Raw genomic sequence first — 9,731 nt, forward strand, 5'->3', positions numbered from 1 at the left:
CCTAAACCTTGGGTCTTGCTCCCTTATGTTTTTTTTTTAATTCCTCCCTCCAGGCTTGGCAAAACAACTATGTCACTTTGGAAGGGACTAAAGAATCTCTTGTGTCTCTAAATCTGGCAATTGTGTTTGAGGGAATGCTCTTTATCTGAGCAACTGCATTAACTTTTCTGCTTGTATTTTCAACAACTTTTTAATGGCTTCCATTGAGTTAGTGCCCAAGCATACAACAATGCAAAACACAGAGCAAAATGAGTCATACACAATGTTTGTAGTTTCCTAGATTGTTGCATTTAATATTAAGTTATTGGAATAATTATAGATTTAATAATTCCAATGACATTTAATGCCTGTAGAGACTCTTAGGAGGTTACTCACTAATAGATATTTCCCACTAAATAAACTAAGTTCATAGCCGTAGAGATAAGGTGATGTCATATTTTTCTCCTCTTTCCACACATAAGAGCATCCAGGGTCTGCCATACTAATGTGCTGCCTGTAGGGCCTCATACTTTCATTTTCTGGTGAGAGGGATAAAAATTTAAATTCTCTCTGTTCTTTCATTAAAGTATTTCAGCATAATGCAACATTTTCATTACTTTCTTTTGGCCCTGTCCCAGTTCTGTCCACCTGACTCTGAGATACAGGAGCAGTGCATGTGGTTTTTTTTTTTTAAAAACTGAATTCTAGCATTTCCCAGCTAAGATGATCTTGATGGGAAGAACAAATCTGTCATTTTTTGCTTGTTAGCATTTTTGTACTGCAGTATAGAACCTACCACTGTACTGAGTTTTTATAGCCAGCTTAGGAACTATGTCCCATTTGTAAAGGTAAATTATGGGAGATTTATTAAATTGAAGAAGATGCAAGGAAGATCTTCTCAGTCTGGATGTCATATCCCATACCAGCACTCTCTTGTAAAGGGGAAAAGTTTTGAAAATGTACAGCTCTCTTTTCACCCCAACACTTAAAATTAACCCAGGATTCTTTAAACTCTTTCTACTGCTCCTATATACAATTTCCAGTGTGGACAAACTAAAACTTGCTATAGGGCCTACTTTACTTCTTATGTATTTTGCATGTAAATCAGCAGCAGAAATAAAGCTTGTTCGATAGTAATCATGTGGATACTGAATGCATTTCCAGGAGGATTTCACACTAACTCTCTCTTCTGTCCCCTACCTCAGGCTCCTAGGCTGGATGAAAGCACAGTACCCAACAACTCTTTTTCAAATATTGCTTCCAATAAGGAACTGGGAGTTGGGAGGTGGGGCCTGCCATGTTTTGCCCTCCGTGCGTGTGATCATTTTTGTAAAAAAATAGGAGGCAATGGGGTTGGGAGGGGAGAATTCAGGACTCTTGGAAACACCTGATTGCAAAGAGGAAATAGCAGATTGGAACTTTTAATCAAGTATCCTGGAATTCAGGTGAGTGTCAGAGAGGACTTTCCCACCACAATTAAGAGCTGGCGGGAACTGCTCCTAGTGGGAGTTTAATTCCTAAGTAGGTGTTTAACTGCATCTCTGGGCACCTAAATGCCTTCCACATTTGTCCAAGATAATCTATAGGCTCCTCTTGTAATTTATGGTTTGGAAGAAGCTTCTCCTGATGACTCATACAAGGAAGATTTTAACTAAATGGACTTCCCATATGCACAACACATCTGTGTTGTACTCAGCTACTTCAGTTATAGGAGAGGCACATAAAACAGCTTTTCAAAAGTGGAGCAGATGGTTCTCCCCTTAAAATTACTTTGCATAAACCTTTATGAGTGCCCCAGATCTTGATGGTACAAATTTTGGTTTAATCTAGTGCAAAGGAATGCCAAGACTGAGCTTTAGTTTTTGACCGCTGTACTATGATGGGCAGACTGCAGCAGGGTACAAGGAAAAATGTAAGTGGGGAGTTTCTGCATAGAATGAGTGCCCCATATTTTCATGCTGCAAATTTAGATTTAATCTGGCAAAAAAGCATTGGGCTTCTGGGTTTCACCTACTTACTGTGGTGGACAAACTGCAATGAGATACAAAGAAAACCATCAGTGAGTAGTTTCTGCAGAGGATGCAAATAGGGAGAACAGGACCTGCCATTGTGTTTAGTGGTAGCTTACTTTTTCCTTGGAAGTATTTCCTCTTTTGCAGTTCACATATTTTTTAATAATTCTACTACTCAAATTTATTTAGTAATATAATGGTCTGTGAGACCATTTTAGAAACTGATTTTTTTGTTTTATTCTTCTATAACAGTAGAAGAGAGTAAACTGAGACAGTTTATGGTCTAAATTTGTTTTATATTCTCTTATGTATAAACTGACATTAACTATCTGACCTATATCAATTTTAAATATATATATGTGTGTGCACACACATAGACACATATGTATACACATACACACATGCACTCTGTTTTCCAAGCATCTACAGGATTTCACCTTTTCATGTTTTGTTACCTGAAGGCAAGTAATTGCTTTCATGGCTCTTACTATATGTGAAACATTGATAGGTTTGCTATATTGACATGTTGCATGGTGGTTGTTGAACAACTATGTTCTTAGCCAAGTCCTCTCCTATAAGATGTTTCAGTCTTCAAGACAACTTTCTATCTATTTAAAAAGGATAGAAAGCAGCTGCCTCTAGGACTTACTCATTTACAGTAACACAGAGGGGTTGTTTTTTCCTGCTGGGCAGCCCTCCTCCTGGAAAATTCTGCTGCTGAAATGTTTGTGCATTTGGCCTGTCTGCCCTTTCAGCACGTTTAGCATAGCACATTTTTATATTTTATTGTCTACAGCTGACATTTTTCATAGGTGGTCTTTGCTGGAGAGCATGAGAGCATTACAGTATAGGTGACCTTGTCAGCAAATAAAAGGACAGTTTATTCTCCCTTGACTGGCCTCTTTTTGAGGGCACCTGGGCTGTTATCTTGATATTAATAAAGTTATCAACAACAGCAGAACTCATTATCCATAGAGAAGACCTGGCTTGTTTAATGCAACAGTAGGAAATCTTACTGGAGAGCAGGGATGTGAAATCCATCAGTGAGAAGCTGGAAAGGATTAAGCCAATGTGAGCTTTGATTTCATTGGGAAGTCATCACATAGGAAACACTGTGTGCCTGGATCATGGAGACTTGTTTGTTTCTTAATATCTGGAAGAATCCCCTACCTTTGTGCCTTGTACACAAGGTGCTTTTCCATGTTGCTTGTGACAGAGAACATCTCATTCTGTGTCCACCAGCACTGCACAGAAGAGAATTCTCAGCACCAACATGAATGTCTTGACAGTCCTTTTTGAATTCAGCAGTTCAGCTTGCACAGGTCAGACGTAGTAGCTTCCATGTGCTTGATGACCGAAAAGAAGGTAGCAACTCTTTTAATGAGAAGGGATTATAGTATCCTCCCTGAGCAGCAGTATTTCTTTGTGTTGAGGGTGGCACAACTGAAAAATGTGACAGTAGTGAAAGGAAAGAGTCATGTGCTTTTCCTGTGACAGCCTCCCTCGTCCTCCTCACTTCATGCCTGTGCCTGTGGTGGCTGGTGTTCAGGGTTATTACTTGTCCAAGTTTTCTGAGGGCTGTTTCCCTTATTGTGTCCATTCAGGTCTCGGTCAATCAGCGGAGCGTCGTCTGGGCTCTCCACCAGTCCCCTCAGCAGTCCAAGGGTAAGTGGTGCTGCTTCAAGATCTGTTGGTCCAATTCACTCACACATGCTTGATGCTTTTTGACATCTGTTGCTGCAGAGCTGTGGCTCTTAGCTGGGATGTTTTGTTTTTCCTTGGCAGCTTGTAAATTTTCATGGGTGGTGAAGGAAATGTTATTTACAAATGCAAGCAGCAAATTTCTCATACATGTTCCCTGCACTGTTAGCGGGGATCTCACTGTGCCCCTGCCCTTTTTCAGTCTCATAAGCACATAGAATAACATTGCTGTGACTAAATACTGCCATATCCAGCTGAGGTCTGTATATGGTGTGGTTTCAGACCAAATATCAGGAACCATTTCACAGCTACCTTCAGTCAGGTCACAGTAGAGCACCAAACTATGCTGGTTACAACCAGCTGGATTCTGTTTGCCTCAGAATAGCTTGTATTAGAAAGTCAGAGAAAATAAATTATACAAATTTGAGGGCTAGCAAATTTAAAAGGGAAGTAAGAAGTTGACTAAGATGAGAAAAGAACACTCAAACCCCTATAAACAAGGTACATTCACATGCCCTTATTCAATATAAAGTCAACTAAATACCGATACTCAACTAATACTGATACTCAGCTAGTACAAAACATGCTTGATAGTACATCTGTTGCAAAGTTATTAACAATTTCTAAGTGCAATGACAGAGGCCTCCCTCTCCTTGGTAACTTCTTTAGGGATAAGAGTCAGTATTCCTAGTGTCTGACAAGGTCAGCTTAGTCGCTTCAAGACTACAGTCCTTACAAAAGTCTAGAACTCATCAGGAAGTCTGTAGGGCTGTGGCAATCCATGTTACCTAATTGTCTGGCCCAGAGTCTTTGGAGGATTTCTACATACTTTTCATGACTTCATGAGAAGATGCCATCCCCCATTGGAAATGGATATATTCCATGTGTTAGGGTATGGATACACCTATGGATCTACTCTTAGGTATATGAAGATAACATCAGTATTCCAAGTATTTAAAATTGTAATTCCCCAGTAACACTGTGTGTAATTCTTATGCATAAAGACACACTGTCGGGTGTAAGTTTATAGGCTAGTAAAGCTTCCAACTCCTTGCTTGACTGAACTATTTTCTGAAATGTATTCTGGGTTCCTATCAATTGTTACCCTGTTTTGCAACTGGCATAAATGTTTTTGTGGTCTCCTCTGAGTCTTTAATGTGCCAGGAACCAGTGCAGATCCATTTCCTTGTTTCTGCACCGGAACTCCTGGATGTCAGTGGAATGAAGCAGAGGTCTGAGAACTCTTATGCCACTGCAAAATGTACTGAAAAAGAGCATGGAAACAGTTTTGTGCACAAAATAAGCATCCCGTGCAGCAAACCTAAATCTTGATCTCATTAATTGATCTCTTGGGATCAATTTCTGACATCTCAGTAGGACTACATCAAAGAATAAGGATGACAAGATCTGTTCCATAGTTACTGTATCTTACCATTATTACTTAATAGGCAGTTGATTAAATAGTCTTCAAAGGGATTTAGCAACCAGATGGCATTTTCAGCAGATCATAACGATATTAAGGCAGGTCAAATTTGAGGCTTAAAAGGAAATGTTGGAATAAAAATCATATTTTTTTAAACGTCCTTACCTATGCTTCTAATAGCACCTTAGATTATTGAAAGAGAACATACTTTAAAAAGCAAATACATGTTTCACTATATGCGCTGCTTAGGTTCAGTTCTATGAGGAATTGAATTCGACAGCAACTAAGAGTTCTTAAATCTCACAAGATCTTGCTAATGGTGTTCCCCACTGCACCAGCTGAAATATAGGCCTAATCTTGTTCTTTATTTCGTTATTAAAAATGCAGTAATTAAGGGTGCCCCTTCAGATTCTTAATGGCTTAAGTGGGAGTTGAATTTGACTTATTTCTTTCAAATTTGTTTCTCAAACCATCATACACATAAGATATAAAAACTGCAAGGAAACATTTGCAATCAACAGTTTTTGACTTTATCCATTGGTGTCATTTGCAAATGGTTAATAGTCAGATGCTGATAGTGACTTCCATAACTTAACCACTTTCCTCATCTTTTCTCCTTCCTTTCTCATTGGTGATCAGAATTTACCAACATGGCAGACTTTAGTTTAACTTTACAATCCTAATAATAACACAAATGTTTTGATGTAGTGATTTTCTTTTAATTTTGGTGGCCTAACACTAAGTTCTTTAAAGTAATTACAAAACTTTGACACAAACAATTTTAGGAATTGTCTTAAAATACATTTCTGCATTTTTTAAATATGGCAACATTGTGCTAATCCATCAAACCCAGAAAGTAAACTCACTAGTGAGTGTGCTTACCTGGGAGTGAGATTTGAGGCATGGTTACGTGTACATGGTATGTCTGGACAGTGCTTGATTACAGTTTTTAGGTGTTAAGAATGGATAGTAATAATAATAGTGGTGATAAATAATTTATAATAGGTAATAATTTATAGAAATCAGAATCTGAGTGCAGACCAAAGCTAAAGATCTTGAGTAGTGATTTCTATTTTTACAATTCTGCCAGTACTTGTAATCTAAGGTGTTAACAGCAATGTTTTGTAAGGACATTCATTTTGTTTTAAATGTGATTTTTAGCTTGCTGATATCCCTTTAAAAGGCTTCTATCCTCCCAAGTCTGTTTATTGCTGTTTGCTGTCGACAGATGAATGGTTTCCCAAAATGCCTCTAACATGTAAATGTTCTTGTTTGGGGAAAAAAAAATTCATAATCCCATTTCGATAACTCAGTGATGGATTGTGAACTTTGGTTGTCTTTTTCTTTTTAAACTGTGTCTTACAAAACAATGGCTCACCCCATCCCCTCCATAGAATTGGGACTTAATGGCAAATATTGCTGTGACTTTATGACAGAAATTCCAATTATCAAGCTATCCTTCAATGCGATGAGGGATATTGCAGGAGAAGCATAAAGTCTGATGGGAGGTATCATCTCTTCCCAGATAAACAAATTTGCCAGACCTCTCTGAAGTTTTTGCTGTAGCTGTTTACAAATCAAACACCAACCTGAGTTCATATTTTTCTCATGATGGTGTGTGCTCTGAAGCCTCCAAGTGAATGCTAAGCGATTTAACCTTCCAGGCCAGGGGAGGAGAGTGGATGCCCACATGGCATCACTCTCCCTGTTCCCCCTCTTTCTGCAATGGGTGGCTGCAGCTGGGGTGTGCATTAGCCAGTGTCAGGGGTAAAGAGGAAGGAAAGAGGTTCTGACTGGTGTGTGCAGTAACCTGTGTGTATCGCCTACCACTCTGTATGTATCACACACCTGTTCTGAGTTTCATCTCTCTGCTGGGTTTGCATATGGGCACTTGAAGCTGAAAGAGGTGGTCCCATTCTTGGCACATATCAATTTGTCTGTGACTTAAGTGGTTCTTCTTCCCCTTCCTCACCTCCCTACAGCATCGTGCTTCTCTCACTGCAGGGCAATCAGAACAATCCCAGAGAGACAGCATTTCTCTCTTCTTTTTTCTTGGTTACTTTCTTTCATTTTGTTTTTTTTTACTTTTCCTTTGTTTTACTTTTCTTTCAGTTGTTTTCCTTTGCTGACACATGGTTGGTTAATATGATGAAGCCTGTTATGACACTGTTGTTCTTGCTGCTGCCACTGCTGCTGTTGTTGATTATGCTGTGTTCCCAGCTAACTGCATGTCTTTTTTTTTGTTTTTTGTTTGTTTGTTCGTTTTTGTTTCTTTGCAAAACCCCTCCCCCCACTACCCCTTCACCTCCATCTCTTGTATCTCCTTGTGACATGGTGCATCTTTGTGACTCGGATGGATTTTATTCTGACTTTCCTTTCTCTGCTCGCCCGCTCTATGCGTATTTCACTGTTTTTGATGTGCATGGACACTCTGCGTCTGTCTCGTAGCCTATCAGAAAGTTCTTCATCCCCCCTCAGACCTCCGACCTCCCTTTCTCTCCCCGACCCCAAGTCTCCTTGGACCCTGATGCTTGTAGGAACGCCTCCAGGCCTGGACATGTACTCCAACCAAAGCCAGCACTTCAGCCCAACCCAAAGACGCAGACTTTGCCATCCAAGAGCAAATTGGCCGAAAAACCACTCCAGTCTACTAAATCCAACCCACTCCCTGCCAGCAATATCAGCACCCCCTCTTCCCCTAACATCCCTGTGCAGAATGCTCAGGGCCGCTCGCCTGCTGCCGGCTTTAACCCACAGCTGGCTGTTCCTAAAGTGCAGACCAACCCTATGTCTCCTGTTAGATTGCTCCCTTCTAGTACTGACCCAAGCACCAAATCTATCCCCATCATACAGGTTACCCCTCACCCCTCTCCAAGGGGAAGTCCCCTCCCTACCCCCAAGGGGACACCTGTCCATACGCCAAAGGAGAGCCCAGCAGGCACACCCAACCCAACACCACCATCCAGCCCCAGCATTGGAGGAATGCCATGGAGGACACGGCTCAACTCAATCAAGAATAGTTTCCTGGGGTCTCCTCGCTTCCATCGCCGGAAATTGCAAGGTGAGTACTCACCCAAACGTACAGGGTGGTTCTGATTTGGGCAGACATTCAGCAGCAAGTTGTTACCTCTCTGTGGCTCTGCAAATTTCATGTACTAAGGACTGAATATTGGTATTGAAAATGAGAGTGATAGTGTCAGCCAGTCCTAACCCAGGACACGTGTGAGCAGGCTGTCATGCCACTGCACCTGCTCCAACAGCATCTCCTGAGCCCTCTTCACACTGTAGCCGTACAGCTCTTACTATCTCTGTTGTGGCTCTTAGAACACAAGAAAATTTTATCTTCAGCTTCTCTACTAGTTTTGTCAGCAAACCTAGAGCTCTGCCATTTCCCCTATGGCTGTACTCCGCTACCTCTCCGTAGCCACAGGCTGAGCCTTGTGTTGAAAAAAAGATAGCCAGTGGCAATAGGCTGAGATTGCCCTTCTGAAGCACAGCTTGTTTGATCTTGGTTAATGCTTTTTTTACCTCCTTTGGTAATTGGTGTAAATATCTCCTTAATATCAGTGGTTTCGTATCTGCTGGCCTGTTTCAGTTTTCAGAGTCCCTAGAGTGTTGAGATGTGCAAAATTTTCTTCTTCAAGCTCCAGGTGGCTTTTTGTATTCAGGCAAAGGGCACCCAAAGTCACATGCATTATCCTCAGATGTCATCAGCAGCTATCCCAACACCCTGTGGTTTTACAGGGTACTGGGATGTGATCCCATGGCAAAGGAGGATTACAGCCATAGAAGAGTTAAATTTTGAACTGTGATGGTCAGGGACATTGTCTCTGAGATGGTCAGAGAACTGCGGAGAATTGCGGCAGTGACTGAGCTGCGTCCAACTGGACTTTGAAGCAATTGTAAAGCAATCAAATTGGCACGATGTTTGGGTCTGAACCAGAAACCATTGAAGCCAGTGCAAGATTACATAACGATTTAAGGAAGGGTAGGGTGAGCCTTGAAATGCAGCACTTGATTAGATACAGCGATCTAGAGACATATGACCAATGTTCAAATGTCAGAACTAGTCTGCAGAGGCAGTGGGCAAATGCAAGAGGGTGTAATGCCAGAATTGTTTCATTGGTATACAAGCAGAAAATGGAAGGTGTACTGAATCATCAGTTTCTTTTCTCCCTCCCTCTCTTTGGCTGTGCGTGCATGGGCAGTACCTACACCAGAGGAGATGTCTAATTTAACCCCGGAATCATCCCCAGAGTAAGTAATTTGCCAGTACACTACTTTTTTTCCACCACTTAACTAATGTCATTTCCTGGCCTGAATGTCATAGGGTGACATATTCCTGTTCTGGATCAGTATCTGACTGTATCCTGTTATCCTGTGAGTGGGATAGAGATGTGAAATGGTTCTTCTGCTCATGACCCTGGGTAAAATCTATACCTCAGTAATGGCACTGGGATCAGCAGGTGATGAAACAGTCTCCCAGTAACCACCTCATTTTAGAATCATAGAGTCATAGAATAGTTTGGGTTGGAAGGGACCTCTAAAGGTCATCTAGTCCAACCCCCCTGCCATGGGCAGGGACATCTTCAACTAAATCAGGTTGCTCAGAGCCC

At 41.1% G+C, this 9,731-nt stretch overlaps 1 protein-coding gene across 1 annotated transcript in view; it reads left to right on the forward strand.

The window, feature by feature from the left end:
- BRSK2 (BR serine/threonine kinase 2) overlaps positions 1-9,731 on the forward strand; it is a 331,200-nt gene that overhangs the window by 292,083 nt on the left and 29,386 nt on the right. The window contains exons 13-15 of the mRNA XM_009288666.2: positions 3,596-3,656; positions 7,969-8,176; positions 9,324-9,372. Of these exons, the coding sequence (XP_009286941.1) occupies positions 3,596-3,656; positions 7,969-8,176; positions 9,324-9,372 (318 nt within the window). The remainder of the gene's footprint in view (positions 1-3,595; positions 3,657-7,968; positions 8,177-9,323; positions 9,373-9,731) is intronic.

Source organism: Aptenodytes forsteri, unplaced genomic scaffold, assembly GCF_000699145.1.
Source record: "Aptenodytes forsteri isolate BGI_AS27 unplaced genomic scaffold, ASM69914v1 Scaffold8, whole genome shotgun sequence".
Taxonomy (NCBI): domain Eukaryota; kingdom Metazoa; phylum Chordata; class Aves; order Sphenisciformes; family Spheniscidae; genus Aptenodytes; species Aptenodytes forsteri.